Genomic DNA, 26,149 nt, shown 5'->3' with positions numbered 1-26,149 from the left:
TGAATCCAGATTATTTGTTAGAACTAGGGGTTTTAACAAATAATCTGTTGTACACTTCCTATTGGCCATAGGAAGTGTACAATAGTTTAGTTGCTTGCTCAATCTCAGAGTCCACAGTAAGATAATCTCAGATTCCTTTGGGTTTTCCTCAAGCTTTTAAAAAGGATTGAAATAAGGATTGCTATTATGGAAGTATATTAATATCTGACCATGGACCATGCTGTCTTCTATACACAGATCAAAGCCTGATCAGATAAATACCTAGATGGACTTTAAGCCAAACATCTCTACTGGATAAAGAATTCATGAAATATGTGGGGAAAGAAACAGACAACTACTTTAATGAGAACAAAACGCAAACATCTGAAACGATGAGGTGGGAAGCCTTTAAAACCTTTTTAAGAGGACACATCATTAGTTCTACCTTGACTAAATCTAAAGAAAGAAGACTGAAAAGACTTGGAATCTAAAATTAGAATCTAAAGTACAAACTTTACAAAAACAGTTCTTTAATAATAAAGTCCCTGGAGTAGAAAAGGAGCTGCTACTTTTAAAAGCTGAATCTAATAAATTAATGGCAGACAGAGCAGCCATACTCAGTTTGAATATGGTCAAACTCAACCGAGCATTTTACAAACAGGGAGGGAAGTCGGGTAAAAATCTGACCTGGCAGATTAAACAGTTGGAACCAAGAGAAAGAATAACTTGCATTGTTAATGATAATGGTGAAACCATAGCAGACCCTAGGGAAATAAATAAAGAGCTCGAAGTGTATTATACAAACCTGTATAAGTCTCAAATTAAATGTGGAGCCCTCAGAAAACATTCTTAGAAGAAAGTAATCGTTCCAACCATTTCCCAGGAATTTAGTGAACAGTTAGAGGCAGACCTAACAGAAGGAGAGTTGAATGCAGAGCTGGATGAGCTACATGAAGGCAGATAAAGCGCCAGACCTCCCAAAGTCAGGAAAATCCAGAGATGTGGAGCAACACAGAAAATCATTTCTGCCTGCAGCCATTAGACTTTACAATGTCCAAGACTGAGTAACTTAAATCTAATTTTCTCTGCACTCATTTATAGATTAACATATTTGGATGTGCTTGCTTATTATTTATTATTTATATTCAGTCATATTGAATTACTTACATCACTTTAAAAAAAATATACATAATTTATTTATTTTTTTATGGGAGGGGTGGCAACCCTAAACACTGACAATATTTACCTTCTGTCTTTCAGTCATTTTGGAAAGCTTTTCTTTGTCCCTCCAACATCTTTATTCCTCTCCCTCTTGCTTTCTGTTTTGTGCCCCGGAGAGCTTTTTTTTCTTCTGCCACGCCATCTTACCCGTATACAGTATCGTGTCAAGTGCACTATGTATGAAGATTCAAATTTAAAAGAAAAAAAACACGCCTGAGCTCTTTCTTGCCCATGCGACCTGTGTGTGAGGGGAACGCGACAAGAGGGGAGATGAAGGAGCGCCTCATCTGTGCTGTTCCTCTGTTATTGATCATTTCATACATGCACAAACAGCTGTTAAATACATAAAATTTCAACTAGAAAAAAATTTCCCCCACATCGTTTTGGCGCCCCCTCTAGTGCAGCGCCCCTATGCGTTGCATACCCACTTTTTGCGCCACTATCCGGAGTGCAATGGTCCCATTTCCAAATATGATATTGGTCTGTCATGTGGTCTGTCCCCGCCTCCTACTGTTTGCTGCAACGAGGTCCTTTCCCCTTAAAGTAAATTTTCTTCTCTTCTCTGTTTTAAGTAGCAGAACTCATCCACATAACTTCAAGTTATTGTTTTTTAAACAGTTTCTTTAGCTCTCAAAACTTATAGAATTGTTCCAAACAGAACATCGTAGTATATACGGACCACTATAGCAATTTTCCGTTAAAAGTACCCTGCTCCGTTCTTTAAAGTCTTGTTCCGTATGTCAAAGCAGTGGCGAGATCAGTCGTCTTTCATATGGCCATGCCCTGTTACCGCTGTTTCCTAGGAAACCAAGGCGTGGTTAACGCGTTCCTGAAACAGGTGACCAATATGATTGGCTAAAGTGTCGGATGATGTAGTAGCGTATCATCGTTCCATCGTTGTTGACTCCTAGTCCGAAAGCTGCTGAAGCTCTGCTGTACAGGCTCAGCGGGTGAGAGCAGTCCACCGCAGCAGGACCTAAGGTAAGAACCTCATTTCTTACCGTTTACTTCTAATTCCAATGTCAGTCATCATTCTGCCACAATACAAAAACTGCTGGCTCGCGCGAACACTGCATTAACTGCTGTTAATGAGATAAGCTGAAGGCATGAAGTTAGTGGCTACAGTGTACAGTCAATCTCTTCCGTTACATCATCATATTTAACAGCAGTATTTTATTAAAATTACTCATATTGCATAAACGTAATTTTTATATATATTTTAAAAATAGCAAAAAAAAGTTGCAAAACCTTTTCATAAAATTGGCATCATAATGCATTTTCTTAAAAAAATTTAACCGATTTCTATGCTGAAAAGGACGCATCGGCAGGGATATTATTTTTTTAATGTATTTATATGGAGAAGTTGGATGAGAGCAAAATAGTCATTCTAATTAATTATGTGCACTTTCTCTTTTCATCCTACAACATATTTGCAAATTTTCATCTCAATATTTTCCTGTTTTATTTCTTAGCTTTGTTGCACCATGCTAAGTCCTCTGTTTCGCGCCCATGGCCTCCTGGTGGCCTCACACCCATGGGAGGTGATTGTTGGCACAATCACCCTCACCATCTGCATGTTGTCCATGAACATGTTCACCGGCAACGATCAGATCTGTGGCTGGAATCTGGACTGCCCCAAAACAGAAGAGGTAACACAACCAACAATCCTTTCAAATGTGCTCACAAGGGCTGGGTAATATATCTCAAATAAGTTGTCACCACAGTGTCATGCCATTAATATTATATTAATATCAATAAATTTCTATTTTGAAAACAAAATTTTTTGGCTGTTACTTTTCAAGTGTCTAAAATTCATACAATGCATGCCAACAAAAAAAAATCAAGCTGTTGGAGCGAGTGGCCCTGCAGCAGGTGGTCACACATGTCACAGGTGAAAATGTCCAAAATGCTAAGGGTCAAGGAGAGAGTTAGATGTACAGTATATGGCAGATGACTGAGAGAAGAAAATCTGAATTTATTAACTTTGCAATATTAACAGTACCATCATCATTGCATGACTCCCTAATAATGCAGCCCTTGTTCTCATGTTATATTTAAGAACTGTAAAAGCTAGGAAGAATAAGGATACTTTACGGTATCTATGAATAGTATTCTCCTCTTGTTGCTTTTACAAGTCAATCATGATCATTAAGATTAGGTTTTTTTTCAAAGAAAAGTAATTTTAAAAAACTGTTTAGAGTCAATGTGAAAATTGATTTCTACAAAATACTGACAATTAAATGAAAATATTTAACATAAAATAGGTGATTCCAAAACCCCCTTCAAGTCAGTATTGAATGGGGTTTTCAATACTGACTTCTATACTGTATTGAAGTCAATGTACATTGACAATACTATGTATTGTCAATGTACATTGACAGTGACAGTTCGTCAACGTACCTTTGGCTGCAATCGCAGCAGGGAGTCTGACTGGATCGGTCTCAACTAGACTGCACATCTGGACTCTGCAATTTTCCTCCATTATTTTTTTTAGCAAAACTGTTCCATGTTGCATGGGAATTGGCTCCTTTTGAAGTCTAATCACAATACTCTATCAGACTAAGTTCTGGACTATGACTGGGCCACTTCAGAACGTCTGGTTTGCTGTCTTCAAATCATTTCTGTGAAGCTTTAGCTGGATGTTCCAGGTCGTTGTCTTGAAAACAAACATGCTTCAAAGCCATAGTTTTCTTGGAGTTGGAAACAAGTTAACCTCCAGAATTTGCCTATGTTTTGCTGCATTCATCTTACCTTCTATCTTCACAAGCCTTCCAGGGCTTGCTGCCAGGAAGCATCCCCACAGCATGATGCTGCCACCACAGTTCGTCAATGTCAATCTCAATTTTATTTAAAAAGCATTTTAAAAACAGATATTAACTACACCAAAGTGCTGTACAGTATTCATAAAACGCAGACAAAACACATAAGAATAAAACACAAATTAAAACAGACAAGGCAAGTAAATTACAATGTCAGGTCTTATGGAAAAGCTAAAGAATAAAAATAAGTTTTAAGGAGTGATTTAAAGTGTTCCAGACTGTGGGCAGATCTAATGTTAAAAGGCAAGTTGTTCCACAGACTAGGAGCAGTGCCTGGTCTCCTCTTCTTTTCAGTCTGGTTCTGGGAATATGTAAGAGAAATTTATCATTTGATCAATGGGTTCTAGAAATGAAATGGTTATGAAGAAGGTCTTAAAGATAAGCTGGGGCTAAGCCATCTAAAGCGTTAAAAACCAATTAACGCTTTAGATCAATCAATCCGATAAACTGGCAGCCAATGAAGAGAAGCCAATACTGGTGTTATGTGCTCTCATTTCCAGGGTCCAGTTAAGAGTCTAGCTGCGGAATTTTGAGTCATTTTTAGATGCTGTAAAAAAGATGTTAGAACTTGGAGGGGTTTTGTTTTTGGTTTTGCTTTCATCTTATTTATCATTATGTTTTAGTTCATTTTAGTTTAGTCCTTCATGGTCATTTTAGTTTTATAATTTTGATGTAAATTATTTTGGGTAGTATTGTCTTGTTTCTTGTTTCAGTTCCCTTGTAGTGTTTCTAGTTATGTTTATTTCTTAGTTATTTTGTCACTCTAGGTTCAGTTATTCATATATGTCCGACTCTATGTATACCTTCCTTTAGTGGTCCTAGTTAGATTATTTCTTTATTACTTCTAGTTGTTCCTTATTTCAGCTCCTTTGCAGTGTGTCTAGTTTTCTTATCTAGCTACCTTGGGTTTAGTTCTGCTATGTCTGCATCCATGCCCATCTTCCTTTAGTAATCCTAGTTAAGTTATTTCTTAAGTCCTTCTAGCTTTCCCCCATAGTGTTTCTAGTTTTCTTATCTTGTCACTTTAGGTTTAGTTAGTCTTTTTGTCTGAATCTTTGTCAATCTTCCTTTAGTAACCCTAGTTAGGTTATTTTTTTGTTTGGTCCTTATAGTTACTCTAGCTCTTTGTTCCTTAGTTCTTATTATTGTTAGATCAGCCTTCTTTCTTTTATAGGTTTGTTTTTCTCTCCTAGTTTATCAGGTTTTCTTTAGCCGTAGTGTTTCTTTAGTATTAGAAGTATTTTCAGCTCCATGTCGTTTCCTCCCTTTTGTATTCCCCAGAATGTCTTTTTAGCTTCCCTGTGCCACCTTCTCCCTGGCCCCCAGCTAGTTCCTGTGCAAACTACTCACACCTGCAATCAGTTATCTCATCTAGCTAGGTCCATTGTTCCTTTTGCTACCTCCCAGTATTTAAGCTCCTCTGTCTCAGTCACAACTTGCCAGTCAGTCTTGTCTCTACCCTTGCTACCTTACTGGTATTTTATGTTATTCCCTTGTGTCTTCAGTGTGCTTTGTGTTTGGATTGTCTTGTACCCTGGACTTTGGATTTTTTGTAAGTTGATTTCTTCATTAAATATCTCCAATATCCACTAACACCTTTTCACAGGGCAATAAGGATGATGACGGCGCACATAGAAATTTAATTGCAAGTTTGTGTAAGATAGGGTAATGTCTTTTTGTTTCCCAGTATTGTAGTGGATCCTGTGATCTTGTTCTGTTTGCCTCAGAGATGCATATTTATACCTCAATAATGGCAGTGGGGTTGACGTTTGAATCGGCCTTGTTCTTTTCGACTTCCATGTTCACCTGCTGCCACAGGTCGTCATTGGAGAAAAAATAAAATGCATCTGTGTAACTAATTCATTGTAATTACGTGGAGTGATTTGCAAGAACATTAAAATACAAATAAACACAATTAACAATCATGACAAATCTGAACCGGGAGCAGATTATTGAGTTGAAGGTCCAGTTCAATCGCCTGCTTTCTGGAAACACCAGGGTTTTATCACGGAGTGTTAACCGGTTCATCCCCCTCATGCCGGGCATGATGATTCCTCTGCATTGTGGAAGTGCTCCGGTTACAGACTGGATTTGCTCCCAGGCACCTGGGAGCAAATCCAACATTTCATCTACAATATAAATAAAAGTTAATCCATATGAATTAATTCAAATATTCTATAGAAAGGAACTGAAATAATCAGAAAGAAAAATGATCAAAAGTGGAAATGAGAACAGAATAATCATTTACCTTATTCTCTGTGATAAGATGAAAATGATCCTACACAGAGGAAAACTTCCTCTTCCTTGGTTGATCCATGCCAATATTCAAATATGAACCAAAAACCAACGCAAGGCAAAGAACACATTCTCCATCCAACAAAACCCACAAACGTGTCGACACTTTCTCCCTCATAAATACAATTTGGCGCGTTCACATCCAAACGACACAGGAAGTGGTTTTCCTTAAAGTGATACGCGCACATACCTAACAGGACACATCCTGGATTTATTGGGATTCATGACAACAGGATTTCTGCTGTTTGGAGTTGGCTGATACCTGGCATATCAACAAATTTGTTATGCATTTTGCTAACTAGGGAACACTCAGACTAACATGCTGTGGGACAGAGGTGCAAATGGATATGATTGCAAGCCAGCTGTGAACCCTAGAACTCTCTAGCGGGATGGAATAAATCTTGGAGAAGTTGCTAGTTTCAGTCTGGTGAACGGCCACACTAATTTGGATGATTGGAATCAAAAGAGATGTACTGGAGCAGGGGTGTCAAAGTCAAATGGACGGAGGGCCAAATAAAAAATTTAGCTACAAGCCGAGGGCCGGACTGATCGAATGTTCATTGAAATTTTTTTAAATGACGCATATAGTCTAGTGAACCTAATTGAACCTACTGAAAACCTAACAAATATATTCCAATATGATCAGATAAATAAAGCAATATTTTCTTATGGCTCTGTCAGTAATCTTTAATTTTCAACAGACACAACTGAAATATTTTTAAGATATAATTGGATTGAAATACAATAAAATAAAGAGCAAAAATCTATTAATCAAAAACAACACTTTCATCAAGGAGAAGTAACATGCAGTAACTTACAGTTATGCTGACGACTGCTGTGCTAATAAATCCCTTCTACACGTGTCGCCGGCGACACATCTAAATTTGCAGTACCGTAATTCCGCCACACGTAGCGCTAAGTGGAAAAATTCCAACGGTTTCTGAAAGGGGAGACGTTGCACTTTCCAGCAAGTATCGGGTTAATACTGTAACTTCGCAGCTGCAGCTGCAGAGAGTGTAATTAATCCGGGGGGCACTCCTTTAATAGATGGTATATTTCGGCAATAACTTGGTGGATATTGAAAGTTCCGGTTGTTATGGATACATGGGTAAGTACATCATCTCACAGAACATTTAAAGAACTACTTACAGTTCAAATAAGGAAGGTATTTTTTTTTCAGACGGGGTGCCGGCTTACTGCGGTCTGCGGGCCGGTTCTAATAATAAATCAAGATCATTCCAGGGGCCGTAAAAAACCTTCTCGCGGGCCGGATGTGGCCCGCGGGCCTTGACTCTGACATATGTGTACTGGAGAGACTGAAGGGCAGACTGAAATTTAAAATCCACCCGACCTAAAGACTGTATTTGAACTGGTTCCCATGTGTCAGCCTTGGCTGGCTTGCGATGTCAAATCTCCTCAAAAATATGTAGACATGACGCTCCTTTCCCATCTCCTCTCCCCTCTGAAAACAATCTTCAAGGACTTGCTCTTAAATGATACCACCATATCAGAGACTCTGTGTGTGTAGACTTATTGAAAACACATTTCATGGCCACAGATACACTCCCTCACCTCACTGACTTTTGCTGGCTCATGTTTGAATGTCAATATCTGAATGTTGTTACATATGCCTACATATACGTTGTATTGTCTTGTTGCTGAAAATGTGCTATATAACTAAAATTACCTTTACTTAGACTTAGACTTAGACTGACTTTATTATCATTTTGCATGCACAGGGTGTATACAGAACGAAATTTTGTTGCATACGGCTCAGGACAATGTTTTGAGGTTCCAATGTTATGAGGTTACTCCAGAATAAAATAAAATACAATATAAAATATGAATATAAATATGAATATAAGATATAAAGTGCAGGACTGACAGTAAAATGGAAGTTACTTAGCTATGTATATGTGCAAGGTATGAAGTGGAGACCAGTTTTTGAGTGCAGTCCAGTTAAGAGTTCAGCAGTCTGATGGCAAGTGGGAAAAAGCTGTTTCGGAACCTGGTGGACCTGCACCGGATGCTGCGGAACCTCTTTCCAGAGGGCAGCAGGGAGAACAGTCCATGGTGGGGTGTGAGGGGTCACTGACGATGTTTCGGCCTCGGGACACGCAGCGCTGGGATGAAATGTCCTGAATGGAGGGAAGGGGGGCCCCGATGATCCTCTCTGCTGTCCGCACCACTCTCCTCACGTTCTTCCAGTCGGAGGCGCTGCAGCCTCCACACCACACAGAGAGGCAGCTGGTCAGAATGCTCTCTATGGTGCTTCTGTAGAACGTCTTGAGGATGGGCGGGGGCAGGTGTGCTCTTCTCATCCTCCGCCTCCGCAGGAAATACAAGCGTTTCTGTGCCCTCTTGACCAGAGACGTGGTGTCCACAGTCCAGGTCAGGTCGTTTGTGATGTGCACCCCCAGGAATTTGGTGCTGCTGACCACCTCCACAGCCAAGCTGTTGATGAGCAGTGGAGCGTGGCTGGGCCGGTTCTTCCTGAAGTCGACGATCATCTCCTTCGTCTTGTCAACGTTCAGGATCAGGCTGTTGTCTCTGCACCAGTCCACCAGCTGCTCCACCTCCTCTCTGTAGTCCAGGTCGTTGTCATCTCTGATGAGGCCCACCACCGTTGTGTCGTCCGCGAACTTCATGATGTGGTTGGTGGCGAACCTGGGGACGCAGTCGTGTGTCATCAGAGTGAACAGCAGAGGGCTCAGGACGCAGCCCTGAGGGGAGCCTGTGCTGAGGGTGATGACATCGGAGGTGTGTTGTCCGATCCGGACTGACTGAGGTCTGTCGGTGAGGAAGTCTAGCAGCCAGTTGCGCAGGGGGGGTGCTGAAGCCCAGGTGTCCCAGTTTTTCTGCCAGATGCTGTGGGATGATTGAACGCTGAGCTGAAGTCCAGGAACAACATCCGCACATGAGTGTTCTTCTCCTCCAGGTGAGCCAGGCTCAGGTGTAGGGTGGAGGAGATAGCGTCCTCAGTGGAGCAGTTTCGGCGGTAGGCAAACTGGAACGGGTCGAATGTGGGGGGGAGTCTGGAGACGATGTGTTCTTTTACCGGCCTTTCAAAGCACTTCATCATGATGGGAGTCAGTGCCACAGGCCGGTAATCGTTGAAAGAGGTGACTTGAGGTTTCTTTGGCACCGGAATGATGGAGGCAGTTTTGAGACAGGCTGGCACTGTGGCTTTGTCCAGTGAGGTGTTAAAAATGTCTGTTAGGACACCAGTCAGCTGACCTGCGCATTCCCTGAACACCCGCCCTGACTCTTTTCAGAGTCTTCAACACATCGGCTGTGTCCAGGCAGAGTGCCTCCTCTTCCTGGTGGGGAACAGTTTTCTTTGCCGGACTACTGTTCAGTGCCTCCAACCTCCCAAAGAAGTTATTGAGTCCATTTAGAAAGTCAGCATCAACTTCACCCACTGGGGGGGAGGATGGATTGTAATCTGTGATCGCCTTTATGCCTTGCCACATACTCCTGGTGTTGCTGGTGTCGTGGAAGAACTCCTGTATTTTCCGACTGTGGGTTCGCTTTGCTAACCTGATAGCACGGTTCAAGTTGGCTCTCGCTGTCCTCAGTGCCTCCTTGTCGCCAGACTTGAAGGCTGAGTTCCGTGCTTTTAGCATTTTCCGTACCTCCATCCAGGGTTTTTGGTTGGCCCGGGTGATAATGTTCTTAGTGATGCTGACGTCCTCTGTGCACTTGTTGATGTAGGCTGACACAGTCATGGCGTACTCATCAATGTTGATCTGGATGTTGTAAGTGGCTGCTGCCTTGAACATCTGCCAGTCAGAGCACTCAAAACAGTCCTGAAGTGCCTCCATGGCCCCCTCAGTCCACACTCTCACCTGCCTCACTGTAGGTTTTGTTCTGATCAGCAGGGGCTTGTATGCAGGAATTAGCATAACAGATAGGTGGTCTGAAGAGCCAAGGTGGGGGCGGGGGGGCTGCTCTGAATGCTTCTTTGATGTTGGTGTAGGCCAAGTCTAGAGTATTTCCTCCCCTGGTTGGAAAATCCACATACTGGTTGAAGTGAGGGAGAACAGTCTTCATGTTGGCCTGGTTAAAATCCCCAGCAATGATGAAAACGCCTTCTGTGTGTGAGGATTGCAACTCACTGATGGTCCGGTAGAGAACACTCATAGCCTCTTTAGTGTTAGCACTCGGGGGCACATACACAGCAGTGATGCTAACAACAGTAAACATGTGCCAGGCTGGGCATTTTTTGCCTAGCCTGGCACATAGTTTAGTTTATTACCTTTAGAAATTGCGGAGTACTCATTACTTTAGACCAAGATTTAGATTTATGCTTTTTAGTTTGTTACTAAACTGTGGAGTACCGTATTTTCCGGATTATAGAGCGCACGTTACTATAAGCCGCAATTACAAATTATTTGGAAAAAAACTGGAAACATACATACATAAGCTGCACCGGGCTGTAAGCCGCTGGTATCTCTGCCGCTCTTGGTTTTTCACAAGGACTAATAAATCTGCTTTTAAGAACGCAGCCCTCCCTCTCCAACGCCAAACCATGGATTCTTTCACGCTGAGCTTACGTGCAGCAGCTCTATTTCCCTCTTGCACTGCCAGATCGATAGTCCTCAAATTAAAAGCGACATCTTTTTCTTCATGTTGTTACCATGATGAGGGGGTATGAGTTTGAAAACATTTCTCCATCGTGCCTGCTGCTAGCATGTGCTTGTTCTAAATTAAAAGTAGCCCTTTCTTCTTCTTCTGTTGCGTTTTATGGCAGTTTGCACACTTTGCGCATTACCGCCATCAACTGGACGGAGATGTAACTTCAGAAATTAATTTTTAGTATATCTTCAAAAAAAATTAACTAAATTATATTCATACTTATACACTCACACACACATACATACTAAATCCTCTCAGCTAATTTTGTATCTTTTAAATATTTAATAAGTGCTTGAATTATGTCATATGATCGATGCTTCCCTAATAAATTATCCATAGTTACTAAACTCCCCATTACTCTTTCCAGTTCTTTCCTCTCTTTTATATATTACTTACAATAAAAGTAGCCCTTTCTTTTTTGATTTCCAATTTTGACTTCCAATGATTCACTTCCTACTAAAGAGCCCCCTGGTAGTGATGGGATTTTGGGCTCCTTTTCGAGATGCGGCTCTAATGGCTCTTCTTACTGTGGAGAGCCGGCTCTTTCGGCTCCCAAACGACTCCCCATATATATTTTTGACATTATTAATTAATTAATAGCTTAAACCTAATTTTATAATATTTTGTTTCATTATTGACATTGTTAAGCACTTATGATGAGTAAAAATGCTGCATAACAATGCTATAGCAATACCGATGCGTGTGATGTCTGCATGTGCCTGTGCAGGTTGTTTGTCGAGCCTGCACGATAGGAAATGCTGACTTTGCACAGTCTGCACTCTGCCCTGGAGCTTGATGTAGCATTAAAATGAGTCCAAATCTTGCTCAGTTTTCTGTCACTCATTTATTTTCACCTATTCAGTTCTCACGCTGACTCCCCTTCTTTCTGTGCTTCTTGACCGCTGACTGAGTGTCTGTACATAAACACCTGCCGACGAATGCTATACAGCTTGGCCAATTGCCTGCCGTTTCCACAAAAAAAGTGGAGATAAACTTTTTTTTCAGTGTTTTCCCGCCACATTATTAATTGAAACTATGTGTGATTGGTCAGATGTGTGGAGCACACGCTTGACATGAGGGCAGTGGACCGACCGAGGGAAAAAAACTCTCCGCTCTAGCACTGGCAGAAGAGCAAAACGCGCAAGGAGAGGGAGAAGGGGGGGAGAGACAGCGAGGCACCGCAGGACAAAAAAAAATGATGTGGGGAAAAACTATCGGCTGTGGCACTTGCAGAGCACAAGCACAACGACAGGGAGGCGGAGAGACAGCGATATACTGTAGAAAAAAACCTGGCTCCCAAATAGGATCCTAAAACAGCTCCCATTGTGGAGCCGGTTCCAATTGTTCACTTCAAAGAGCCGGCTCTTAGAGCCGGATCGTTCGCGACCGACACATCACTACCCCCTGGTGGTTGAAGAAAAATCCACAGAAAAGCCGCACCGGGCTATAAGCCGCATGGTACAAAGCGTGGGGGAAAAAAGTAGCTTCTTATAGTCCAAAGAATACGGTATTTATTACTTTAGTTTAGACTAACATTTAAAACAGAAACCTATTTAGTTTATTATTTTTAGAAATTGTGGAGTAGTCATTACCTTAGATCAACATTTAGCTTTGTACTTTTTATATCAGAGCAAGACCTAGAGAAACTCCTCTTAGTTCACAAATCCAAAACAGACTTAGAAAGTGCCATCAACTTAACCCTTTCATGCATAGTGGTCACTACAGTGGACAGCTATCTAAAAGCCATTTTCTTGTGCTTGGATTTTTATGTTATAAATGCACACAGACCACTGAAGTGGACACTAATACATCATAAAATATACCATCAACTACTGGCCATCAGCTGCAAATGCAAGAAATTATTTTTGTTAAATACAATATGGCCGACAGACAAAAAAGCATGAGAACCGACCCGGTCCCTCCTTCTACTGTAGACGACTCTTGCAAGTAAAAAAAATATTGTGACATCAGATAACCCCTAAGGAACAATACTACTGATGTATTTTTCAAATAACAACTTTGTATTTGGACAAAATTACAATTGATCACATAAAAATAAAAAATAATAAAAAAATTATTTTTACAAAAAAAATTTCCTACCTTTTTTATGCCTTAAGAAAAAAAATTTAAAAAATGGAAAAAAAATTCTGACACAAAGGATCATAATTCATGCACGAAAGGGTTAATAACCCAGAACAAGAATCAAACATGGATAACCAACATTTAGCTCTATATTGTTCAAATCTAGAACTCAGTCCAGAACAACTTGAACCAACATTTGGTTCAAACATTTGAACCTGCTAATGGAATCAAACATGGAGAACTAACATTTAGTTTTCTCAGAGCAAGAATCCAGAGAAACCCCTACCAGCTTATAAATTATTTACTTCTTATTCTTATCAAACATGGTGAACCAATATGTGGTTTTATACTTTTGTCTTTTAATCTTTCTTTTGGTTTGTTTTTTCTTCTAATTCATGTAAAGGACTTTGAACTGCCTTGTTGCTGAAAATGTGCTATATAAATAAACTTACCTTACCGTAAAAGCTGTTGAGAGTTTTGAACAGGTTTTGATAGTGTATTTTTTAATATTTTCTGTGACCTTGTTGCTTACAGGAAATTCTAAGCAGTGACATCATCATCCTGACCATCACTCGTTGTATAGCCATTGTCTACATATATTTTCAGTTCCAGAGCTTAAGACAACTGGGGTCCAAATACATTCTAGGTGAGATATTGTTTCCACACCAGTATATTTGCAGGATACCGGAAGCATGTAAAATGTAACAGTGTTCAACTGTAATTCTTTGTTTATGCATTTTCTTCCAGGAATTGCTGGTCTTTTTACCATTTTCTCCAGCTTCGTGTTCAGCACAGTTGTTATTCACTTTTTTGATAAGGAGCTCACTGGCCTCAAGTAAGATTGCCCTAAATCTATCATTTTATCAGCTTGTTGTGCATTAAGCTCTAACTTGTCCTTGTTCTACAGCGAGGCGCTGCCCTTCTTCTTGCTTCTCATTGACCTTTCCAAGGCCTGCACCCTTGCCAAGTTTGCCTTAAGCTCCAATTCTCAGGTAAGACAAGACATTTTCTTTCAGCTTGTTGAAGCATTCTTTACAAAATTGTAATGCTTTTTCCCTCTATGCTTTTTCAGGATGAAGTGAGGGAAAACATTGGAACTGGAATGGCTGTACTCGGACCTACCTTCACTCTAGATGCTCTGGTGGAGTGCTTACTCATTGGAGTAGGAACCATGTCAGGTACTGCCTTCTGCTCTGATGTTGCAAAAAATGTAAAGTGAGTCAATACAACCGGTATCATTGAAAAGAGCAGAAAAGTGGCCTTTAAAGAGAGAAGTGCCTACCCAGATAGCAAAGTATGAGTGAATCAATGTTGAAACATGGTTAAGCAGAAATATTGAATCCACGTTGAGGCCTGATATTGAAAATTTACAGAATATTTATTCATGAATATTTTAATGTTTGTTGACATGTACAATCACACATTTACGTATCAAGCTGCAGCACAGACACAAAACAATGCAGTCATTTTTCAATAAAAGTAATATCACCAAACTTACTGCAAGAGGGCTCAGAGTAGAATTCAATACAGAAGCAGGCTACAAACAAACCAGCAGCAAAGGTGCTGTGTAGTTGGGACATACCACTGGTGTAAAAAGGGAGAAGTGGACCTGTCCAGTGCTTGTAGTGACTTGTAGATATTTTTATGTTAACACATTGCATACCAACAGGCCACAATCATTTTTACAGCCGAGTAAGAAAATGTACAGAAAGGAATCTCAACCCACTGTCCTCAACATATATTGCTTAATTTAAAGCGTGGTAAACCCCTGCCCAGTAATAAAATTCTCCCACCCAGAAGTCAAAGAGGGGAAGAGGAAGGGAGGGGACAGGTAGGGTGCAACAAACAGCATACATTGATTTAACAGTGTGACTTGAGGACCAACCCTTGTCCTCAAGGTACTCTGACCTGCATATTTTCAACACATTCCATTCAAATGATAGCAATTCAACAAAACCCTGTTAATCAGCCATCAAATGAAATTATGTGTGCTGAATTAGTGGAATGTTTTAAGCACCAGGGTGTTTTTCAACCCTGGTGTCTTACGGGCCGGGATTGAAACACACTGGAGTTGGTATTTGAGTCACTGGAATTCGATCATGAAACAACATTGATTCAATGACATCTTTTCAACATCAGTTAACTGGCTAGAATTGCATGATTGTTTAATGGTTGATCCACTGTCAATCTTAATCATAATTTCAACCATTTTGATCATAATTCAACGTTGAAATAACATCTCTTGCTATTTGGATAATCAGTATCATCATCATCATCATCATCAACAACACAGATTACAATCAAGGATTTAATTTTAAGTTTTGATCAGTTTTTTATTTGCTGTCCACTTTTAAAATGTGAACTCTAGACGGGCTAGAAAATAAACAAAAATAGCTGTAAAGTGGCACATACTTTTGTGGAAGTTTATAAACAGTTCAGATGTTCATCACCGAGGTATGAATAATTTCAGGAGCTAAATGATGTCAGATTAGGACATCAGAGTCCAACAAATCATCCAGTTTTAGCTATTTTAGTGTCAAAGGTGAGATTAGGGTTTGGTACCCCCTCCACTCCCAACACATAACACAATTCAGCTATTTGTGATTATGGATTACTAACAAAAACCCAGGTTGAACTACATATAAATACTGTAGTTGTACATTAGCAACAGCTGATAGCTGTATTAGGAAACTTTAAGCTTTATTTCAACTTGGCCACACTTCAACTGTCACAAATTAAAAGTCCAACATTCTTTCAATGCTAGAATAGATTACAAGTCTCTATACTGGGGCCTCTGTTTTAGGCTACATATTTATTTGCTGCTGCATGTCATCCAGGACTCTCTTGAAAACGAGACTTTTAATGTCAATGCAATTTTATCCTGCTTATAGGTTAAATAAAAAAACATTGATAAGAGCAGTAACAGCTTTATGTGGACAAATGAAACAGGAAGTGAAAAGTCCTGCTTCATTTGAAAAGAAAAAAGCACCTTTTTTATTATATCTTGCAAATTTTATTAGAATACTCTAGATACTACCTTGATCTTGTTGTAATATTTTCTAAAGCTTTAACTCAGCTACACATATAATATATGTTGTTATTGACAAAAAAGAAGTAATGAAAAAGTATCCTTTAAATACTTTGTGGATGTTTGTTTTTGTACTGTGGTTCCTTCTTATGTGAATTACAACTGCTGAAATGTTTCTCTTTTGTCTTTAAGGTGTGAAACAGTTGGAAATCATGTGTGGCTTTGGATGCATGTCTGTTTTAGCCAACTATTTTGTGTTTATGACTTTCTTCCCTGCCTGTGTCTCACTGGTCCTTGAGGTAAAGCCCCCTTTTTGAGCTCCCATATATAGCTGTACTAATGAAACTGTTTTTCATCATGTTGATTTTTTTAATATATATATTTGCTCCAGTTGTCACGTGAGAGTCAGGAAGGTCACCCGATCTGGCAGCTAAGTGACTTCTCCAGAGTGATGGAGGAGGAGGACAACAAACCCAATCCTGTAACCCAGAGAGTCAAAATGATCATGGTAATGTTTTGCATGCAAAGAAAATCCTCTCTATGTATTTATTTTGTAAGGGTGTGTGCATCATTGCTGGTTCCTCTATGTGCAGTCTCTTGGACTGGTGATGGTTCATGCCCACAGCCGATGGATTTCCAAACCATTGTCCTCAAATACAACAGGGAGTAATGCACAACTTGGCATGGAGCTGGATCAGTTATCTCCTAGAAAAATCGAGCCAGAAATGCCACTGTGGCACTTCTACCTCAGCAGGTAGGGCTCATCTAAGCACTTTTCTTTAAATAATTGTTTTTGTGTTTGGCAGTGTGTGCAGAAAGCATGAGATACATTTGCTTTCACTCTCACCCATTACCAGGGTCTCTTTTGTCCAAGGACTTGCACAACTTGCAGTGTGAATAAGTCCTTGTTCGCACTGGTCAAGTGTCCAGGCCAGACTTTTTGGAATAAAAGTTAACACTCAGAACTGACCCGTAAATGATTTTTTGGAGTTAGATTTGAGCCACTTCCATACATAGTCCTGAATCCGACTTGTTTCCAGTCTTTTTGGATGTAATTCCATTTGGAATAATCAAAGCAGCTTTGATGTGACTTTGTCACCACTTTCCATTGATATTTCTCATAACTGTGCACTGGTGGGAGGTGTTAGTATTCAGCAAGATGAGCAATACAATCCAAAACATTTTAGGCCGACCTGTAAAGACGCTGCTGCAGTAAACAATACAACTAAAGATAAACACATGGATGAGTTTCTCTAATGCTGAGACATTAGTCCTCTATTCCTGGAAATGTTCTTCAGGTGATAGAAATGGTTGTACCACTGTATATCTGTTTGTAGCCATTTTTGCATGTCTGAGGTGCTAATGTAAATGCTGAGTTAGAAGGGTGTGGCCAGCAGCAGCTCTCTGGCATAATTGTGTCATAGCCCAGCGCATTCTTTAAAGAGCTCAAAACAGGCAGAACTGATTGGGTGAAATTTCAATATTGAAGAATGATTTTGTCTATTAAATGTAATGAACATGTTTTGTATAACCCACAGACATATCCTAGCTTGTTCAAGGAGTCATAATAGTGAACCTTTAAATATATTGAATGTTTTGAGTTATTGTTGCAGAATATCTCCAAATCACCAAATAATTAAGTTTGTTAAATAAATATAATATTTTGACTATCGCTCAGTCTGTATCTTGAGAATTGCGTTGTGAGCAAAGCAAAAAAAATGAACAGCCAGAAGAATACCAGCCTGCAGTCAGTCTGAACCTGACTGCCTGTTTGTCTTGTTTACAGAATGATAACCATGGACATAGAGCAAGTGATCTGTCTGGCCTTAGCTCTGCTGCTGGCTGTCAAGTACATCTTCTTTGAGCAAGTGGAGATGGAGTCTACACTGTCTCTTAGGAACCCCATCACCATGGCTGCGCCCAGCCCAAACCAGCAATACAACAAGACCTGCTGCATGAGGGAGCCTTCTGCACCCAGATTTGCAGCACCTGCAGCCCCCTGCAGGGAGGAGAGAGGTGTGTCTGCCCTCACTGACGATCATGGAACAGATAAGCTTGTGTAGCACTGCGTTATTCCAACTTGTCTCCCTAGATGAAGTTATTCGGCCATTTCCTGCCCCCACCACTGACTGTCAGTCAAAGAGCTTGTTTGTCATTGGGGAAGATGATGGGGAGATGAAGTATGACAACACTGAGCCCAGTCTGCTGCAGAATCCCAGAGGACTTGATGAATGTGTGTCTATCTTTAACAACCCTGAGGTAAAACATAGAGAAGAAATCCTATAATGCCCCTATAACAATTCACAAGTCATATGATTACATTTTTTAGAATTTAAATTTGACTTTTTTTTTTGTTTTGTTTTTGTACACATCAGGTTAGAATGAAGACCTTTGAGAATCTGGTGAAAACCACATTATTAGGATCACGTCTGCATATTTAAAAGAGGGTGTACTTGCTTTCTTATGATTCTTACCATTACATTTATATGTATAGCCTCACCTGCATTTTAGCATCATAGACACAATCAGATCTATCTAATCGATTAGGGTATAACCAGTAAATACATAGTTAATTGGTCAGAATCAAATATGAAATAAGTGTTATGAAATAGGCCTGAGCTTTTTACAGTTTAAATAGTTGCAGTGGCCTCTGGGTGGAGCAACAGCTGTTCAGACTCCAATAATAACTATCAGCTCCTAAAACTTTGAACAGTCTGATTGTGTTTCTACAGCAAGGGCCATATCATTTAAGTGATGCCGAGGTGATGCTGCTGGTGACCTCCAAACACATCGCAGCATACAAACTGGAGACTTTGATGGAGAAACCAGAGAGAGGAGTGGCGATACGAAGACAGATGATCTCTGCCAAGCTTTCTTGTCCTTCTGCACTCTCCTCGCTTCCATACATGAACTACGACTACTCCAAGGTGACATTGAAAGCTATACAAGAAACCCTACATCCACATGAACCTGTCTTTAACAAGGATGTATTTTCTAGGTTATGGGTACCTGCTGTGAGAATGTGATTGGTTACATCCCAGTACCGGTTGGAGTTGCAGGACCACTACATCTGGATGGAAAACAGTTCCAGGTTCCCATGGCAACTACAGAAGGTTGCTTAGTTGCAAGCACTAACCGAGGCTGTCGTGCAATTGCTGTAAGTGTCTGAGTTGTTGTTACTGGCTGTTACAGGCACTAGCCTGACTCAGTGTTGGCAGGACATTTGACTGCGGAGAAGTATTAAGTGAACGAACATGAAATTCCACCACCCAGGCAACATCCCTCCTCTGAGCGGCTTTATTTCCTTCCCATGTTATACAAACAGCCTCACGTGACAGCTCCTTTTTGCAGGATCTCATATACTTCTCCATATCCAGTGGGATGCGGGATAATGTGTCAGCATCAACATTGGCTTTTCCCGATCGATATTTTACATCAAACCGAAAATCAGACAGTTCTCCCACCCACCGGTGTCCAGCAGCATTTAGCTTTGCTGTACTCATGACATATGTGCAGGGGCGCAACTACATATTTTTGAGGTGGATGTGAACATCTCACCCCCCCCCCCCCCCCCCCCCCCCCCCCACACACACACACACACACAGGCTTCTGTTAGCCTGTGTCTGCAGGTCTGAGGCTTTTTGTTAGCATGTTTTCTATCATTCTTATAGCTTGATAGGAAGCCTTATCCAAACTGGCAACCCACATTAATAAAATGGTGAAATAATATTGACCACAAAACACTGTATTTATAAAAGATATCAACATTTTTCCTACACAATCCTAACAAACGTTTTTAATGTTCTCTTCACAATATTTATTTACTATTAATCTATTTGTATGATTTGTTCTTTAAATTGCCATCTATATTATTTTCAGTCTCAGGAAATGATTGAGGGATGAAGAGACTGATGTCTGGTTCTTTAGGTTCTGACGGGTCTGCGGTTCCTCTCCATTCTGTCTGATATCAAACCCCCAGGAAAAACGAACTGGCATATGCAGAACTGTGTGGTTGTTTGGATGATAAGACTCTAACGCTAATCCTCTACGAAGTGCCAGATGATGGCAAGAAAAGCCTAGGAATATTGAAACGTCATTTTGAGTCACAAGAAAAGCCAGAAATTGTCGGGCTATACACAGAGCTAACCAATGTGCTAATGGCTGAAGGGGAAGCTTTAGCAGACCATCTAGCCCTTGTTGAAAAGATAGTGGCTGCATTAAAAGAGATCCTTAGTGATGCACTTCTGACAGCGATGGATCTTCAAAAGTCATACGGATGATTACAACCCATTTTCTGTGCATGTCACTCAGTCAAAAGAAACGCTAACTTTCAACGAGTTCAAGGCGAAGCTGAGAAGCTTTGAATGCACACTGTGCCCTGAACAGACAAAGTAAAGACTGCAAATTACAAAGCGTCCAAACATAAGTTTAAAGAGAAGAATATTATTCAACGGAGAATGCTTTATTTGTGAGAAAATGGGGCATAAAACAAAAGCCTGCAGAAACAAATACAAGAAAACTCAGCGCAGGGGGACCAACGCGCAAAACAGCAACAAGGAGACGCTGGACAACGAACTGTTTGTGTTAAGGGCAGGCATAAAACCATGAATGAAGAAGAGACATTTGTGCTTTGATTGAGTGAATGGCAACCCCACGGCACACAGCAGCAAGGTCTACTGGTGGACAGCGGTGCCTCTGCCCACATCATGACTGATGAGAGTGCTTTCATCAAATTTGATGAGGCTTTCCAGCAGAAGAACCAGATCATGCAGCTGGCGGATGGAACACGGATCACCGGCAGTGTCCTGAGGAAAGGAGATGCCCAGATTGAGCTGACAGACTGCGACTGGAAAGTGGTGAGTGTCAAGCTCATGAATGCATTCCTGAGGAAAGGATACCCACAAATTATCCTATCTGTGAATGCAGCAACTTTGAAAGGAGCAAGGTTCAACTTTGAGAAGAATAACAAAAAAAATGGTCCTTCCTGATGGCACAACGTGTAAAATGAAGGTAAAAGACAGATTGTACTATTTGGACATTGTCACAGAGAAAGATGTAAATGGTGAGTACTCATGCAATGTATTTTTGGATCTAAAAACATGGCATGAGATAATGGGTCATTGCAACTATGATGATATTGCAAAACTTGAAACAGTTGTAAATGGTTCCAGACCCAACCAATGTGAAATTTGTCTAGAGGGCAAATTTTCACAAAGGGCAAACAGACAAAGTGATATGAAGACCAAAGAGCTGCTGGAGCTAGTACAGGCCTGGGTGGACCTATTTCACCAGAGTCATTTGAAGGGTACAAGTATGCCATCATTTTCACTGATGACTTTTCTGGTGCCACTTACAGTATATGTACTTCCTCAGGAACTAAAACAAGGCAGTTGAGGCAACTAAGCAGTTCTTGGCAGACACAGCACCTGACGGTAAAGTAAAACACCTGAGATCTGACAATGGGATAGAATTTGTGTCAGAGGAGTACCAGTCACTGTTGAGCGACAATGCTATAAAACATGAGAGGTCATCGACCTACTCTCCACCATCAAAATGGGAATTGGCCCAGAGAGGAATTGGTGCACGTTATTTGAAATGGTCCAATGCATGCTGATTAAGTCATGATTAAGCATGTGTATAAATACTTACAAGGGACTAAGAACTATGACTTGTGTTATAACAAGTGTGACACTAAACTACGTAGAGCCGATAAGATACTTTGATGCCGACTGGGCCAACGATGTTCTTGACAGGAACAGCACTACAGAGTATTGTGTATGTCCAAATGGAGCCGTCGTTTCAAGGAAAACAAAGAAACAGCAAACAGTTTCGTTGTCAACATGTGAGGCTGAGTATGTAGCATTAGCAGCTACCATCCAAGAAGCGCTCTATCTATCCCAACTACTACAGAACATGGACCACAGTTTTGAGCAAACAGCAAAGGTGTTTGAAGACAACCAAGAGACAATACGCCTTGAAAAGAACCCTGTGAATCGCTAGAGGAGCAAGCATGTGGAGATTAAATACCATTTCATAAGGTCCAATGTTTTGCAGGGTAAAATTGTTTTGGTTTACTGTCAGAAAACATGGTCGCAGATGTGTTTGCAAAATCTGCCACAAGAGCCAAGATGGAAAAATTTTGTTCTTATATGTTTGGAAAATAATGTTATGGCTAGAATGTGTGGCACCATCGAGTGGTGGTGTTGTGTACAATGCTTGCTATTATTGTATTTTCGTTGGCACTACTTTGTGAAACAGAAGGTTACGCGCTTATAAAAACAATAAAGGCAGAGCCTACTTGTTCTCTGTGTGTTCGGCCAGAGTAGCAGGGGCAGAGCCAAAGGATCCAGAGATTCCCGATACTCAGTTGCGCCAGTTATAAATAACTGTCAATATTGTACAGCATGTTGCCCTTCATTTGTTTTTTATGTTTTATCTTTGAGTGAATCTACGTGCTTTGATTGTTTGTAGAATGAGATCTAAGGGAAACAAATACCTAAAGAAATCAACTGGTTCTCTTCCGTCAACATTTACTCTCCTGTCTCCTAGAAAAGGTGGCAAGTCTCCATCAAAGTTATTGTCTTGGATCTTCCAGACATATTTGCAAGGTTGAGTGCAGGCATGTGATAGGTATTTTGTTTACCTAAATACAAAGAAAAAACCACAGACAACATTTATGAGTTTTCAACCAAGCTTCTGCAGAAGGAGAAAACATAGCAAACCACTTCTTCAAGGCGTTCACCATGTGTTCTGACTCCCTGCAGCAGAGCCTGTCTTTTTATTAAGCAGGAGAAAGAAGGGAGTTGAGAGTGAAATGTGGGAGAGTGATAAATCAAAGACTGGCTATTCTGAAACAAGGAAGAACACAGAAACTAACACACAGGCCCTTTAAGGAGGATCCCTAGATTAGAAAGCAGCTGCAGCTTCAAAGTTCAGGGAAAAAGCAAAGTTTGTCTTTCACATGGTTTAACAGATTCTTCCTCCCTGGGGTGTGAATACTAAACCTTTAAATGAAAAACAAACTAGTAACTACTTATGTAAGAATGATAACAAAACATAATTATTCTAACAGCATGGCCCTGGTGAACATTTCTCTGAGCAGGTACCATATGGACATTTTCCTCAGGTCCCATGCTGACCTCTCTCTTTATCCTGTCTTTCATCATCCTGGCCCTCATCATCTTGACTTTCAGCAACCTGACTGTCAGCATCTCCTTCATTGTCCACATCTATGTTTCTAGCGTTCTCTGACAGCCACTCCTCATCACTGATGTCACTATATTCATCATCAAAGGAGTCAGAGGGAATTTCCTCGACTATTATATAGTGTTCCTTATTCTTTGCTGCACTTGTGGTCTAAAAGTATGAGAAAATTATAGTTTTACTAACACAAACTACAACTGATCTGCATAAAAATGATATATTTTTAAAACTAACTTACAGATATACTTAAAATTAATTTAATTGCAAGTAAAACAGTCATAATGAAAGATAAATCAACTACATGACTTACCGTATGTTAAACGTTTGTGTTCTTTCGCCATAATATACTGCACAAGTTATAATACTGTAAGCCTTTCTTACGGTGGCCATTGTACTTTCTGCTATAACATAAGGCTTTCATTTTCAATCAATTTTTTGCACCAAAGAGTTAATAATAAACACTGAGGCTCTTTAAATGTGTATATATTTGAAATTCTAAATTGACATTTGTGACTGTATACAAAATAGACCAGCAAATATTGCAGTAAGCATATTGCGAGGGAACGCAATAGTTTTGCGAGGCAACGCAAAAGAAAATTTCTCCTCATGTCCGTTATAGGGCTCCGTAAACAATAAATTGCTTATCATTAACTGACCTTAAAATAAAAACTGTGAAAACACAGTGAGACAGTGAATTTTTAATACAAGCTAAATCAAAACCTGATAAAATGCAGAAAACAATAACTAATTTGCCCAAGTTATTTTGATTTTTAAAAATTGCACTTGAATACAAGTAAAGTTACTAATATTAGAAGTAACAAATACCTCTTCACAATTTTACTTTAGTTACTTTGTGATGAGCAAAACAAAGTTCAGTCATCACAAAGGAAATGAGAACATGTTGGTGTTGAGCTATATTTATTTAAATGAGCACATTTATAAATAAAAAAGCAACAGAAAATATTATGGGTATTTTTAATGGAACATTGATTTCCAATATCTTATATCAGCTGCTGTTTGTTACTCCCATCTAATAGTTTTAAATAACCGACTCCAAACTAAGCACCCGATCTTCTGTTTTCAGTTTTAGTCAATACAAATTATAATCACAAGTACCTGATAAAATTGACATTTTGATTTGTTGTTTAAATATTATTCAAGTTTACAATGTATCATAAACCTGCTGCTTATGCAGCAGGTTAACAAACAGTTAAACAGTTAAACTGATGCATTAAATTCAGCAAGGGCTTTTCTTTTTCTCAGAAGTTAACTTGAACTAAACTTGACTGGTTTTCCTTGCTCCTCTGTCTTCCCATTGATGCAACACCATAAGAACCCAGCCAAAAGATCAATGCTGTTTTTTTAAAAATCTTTACTCGTTAATAAATGTGATTTCAAATGTAACTGAGTAACTTTATTCAAAACAAATTCAAGGAAAAGTAAAAGTTCAGCTTTTGTAAACAACTTAAAGAAAAAATTAGGCAAATTGTAAAAATTAGGCAATTTTTCATCAATAAATGTAAATGTAACTTATTACTTTACACCCCGTATGGCAGATCCAAAATATATTTTTTTTTCCACATTGTGAAGTGCTTCTACTTTCTGCGGTATTCATACAGGTAGCATACAATACAGTAAAATATTTATGATTTTATTTGTTTTGGTTCACAAAATGTGTAAGGATTTGTGTTTTTTTTGTATGTGTTTATTTAGGTTCCTGTGTTCAGTTGAGTCTCCATGTTGTCCCACCTACCCCTTGATTGTCTCCAGCTGTCTTGTTTTCCCTTAATTACTCCCTTGTGTATTTAACCCAACCTGTGTCTGTGTTTCCCTGTTGGATCCTTGTCATTCCTCTATCCCGTCTGAAGTCATGTTTATTGCCAGTTGTCTCACTTGCTACCAGAGTGAGAATCTTTGCCGTTGCTCGCCTGTGCTGCCTGGAAAATTGTACCAGTTGCTACAATTTCACCTTTGTTTTTAGTTTTGTTTTTTAAACATTTAGACATTTATAATTCCAAGTATATCTATTTAATCCTTTTTGTCTCCTTGCTTTAGCTGTCTGGAGGAGCCAGCAGCTGCATCCTGTCTGATGGCATGACTCGTGGTCCTGTGGTCAGACTCCCATCTGCCTGCAAGGCTGCTGAGGTCAAGGCCTGGCTGGAGAGTCCAGATGGCTTTCAGGACATCACAGAGGCATTTGACAACAGCAGCAGGTAAACCGCTTGGTGTAGCTGTACAGACTCGCTACATAAACTGTGCTTAAGGACCAATACCAGTAATCACTTCTTCTCGTCTTCTACAAATAATTTATGATTTTTGCATTTATTATTGGCAGATTTGCTAGGCTACAAAAATTGCTGGTTGGTCTGGCTGGGAGAAATCTTTACATACGCTTCCAGTGCAGGACAGGAGATGCTATGGGAATGAATATGATCTCTAAGGTAACCATGAGAAAATAGTCTTCAACATATCAACTGAATTCATCACTTTATATAAATGCAGTGTTTGACATGATAAGCAACCTTTGTTTTATAGAAAACTTGATTGTCTGCAGGGCACAGAAAAGGCTCTGAGCAGGCTGCAGCAGCACTTCCCTGAGCTGCAGGTAGTGGCAGTCAGTGGGAACTACTGTACAGACAAGAAACCTGCTGCTATCAACTGGATCGAAGGCAGGGGCAAGTCTGCTGTCTGTGAAGCTACCATCTCTGCAAAGGTGGTCCAAGAGGTAAGAGGAGTCAGGCCTACAAGTGCTGCTAACTCTTTATACCAAACGGCTATGAAGGTTCTACTTTGCTTTCACATTTTATTATGCTTTCTTCTCATCACGTGCATACAGTTCAGTAAATTATTTCCATAGTTTTTGTAGCCTGGTGATATAAATCTT

The 26,149-nt window shown here is 40.0% G+C and overlaps 1 protein-coding gene across 1 annotated transcript in view; it reads left to right on the top strand.

Moving 5' to 3' along the window:
• Positions 1-2,073: 2,073 nt before the first annotated feature.
• hmgcr (3-hydroxy-3-methylglutaryl-CoA reductase) overlaps positions 2,074-26,149 on the top strand; it is a 42,146-nt gene continuing 18,070 nt past the window's right edge. The window contains exons 1-16 of the mRNA XM_023343431.1: positions 2,074-2,181; positions 2,673-2,849; positions 13,569-13,680; positions 13,782-13,869; positions 13,942-14,026; positions 14,107-14,212; positions 16,255-16,361; positions 16,454-16,570; positions 16,656-16,816; positions 17,849-18,078; positions 18,155-18,321; positions 18,795-18,989; positions 19,061-19,219; positions 25,321-25,478; positions 25,601-25,706; positions 25,820-25,990. Coding sequence (XP_023199199.1) covers positions 2,685-2,849; positions 13,569-13,680; positions 13,782-13,869; positions 13,942-14,026; positions 14,107-14,212; positions 16,255-16,361; positions 16,454-16,570; positions 16,656-16,816; positions 17,849-18,078; positions 18,155-18,321; positions 18,795-18,989; positions 19,061-19,219; positions 25,321-25,478; positions 25,601-25,706; positions 25,820-25,990 — 2,127 coding nt within the window. The 5' untranslated portion in view covers positions 2,074-2,181; positions 2,673-2,684. The remainder of the gene's footprint in view (positions 2,182-2,672; positions 2,850-13,568; positions 13,681-13,781; positions 13,870-13,941; positions 14,027-14,106; positions 14,213-16,254; positions 16,362-16,453; positions 16,571-16,655; positions 16,817-17,848; positions 18,079-18,154; positions 18,322-18,794; positions 18,990-19,060; positions 19,220-25,320; positions 25,479-25,600; positions 25,707-25,819; positions 25,991-26,149) is intronic.

Source organism: Xiphophorus maculatus, chromosome 12 (assembly GCF_002775205.1).
Source record: "Xiphophorus maculatus strain JP 163 A chromosome 12, X_maculatus-5.0-male, whole genome shotgun sequence".
In the NCBI taxonomy this organism is placed as follows: domain Eukaryota; kingdom Metazoa; phylum Chordata; class Actinopteri; order Cyprinodontiformes; family Poeciliidae; genus Xiphophorus; species Xiphophorus maculatus.
This window is presented reverse-complemented; position numbering and strand designations above follow the sequence as displayed.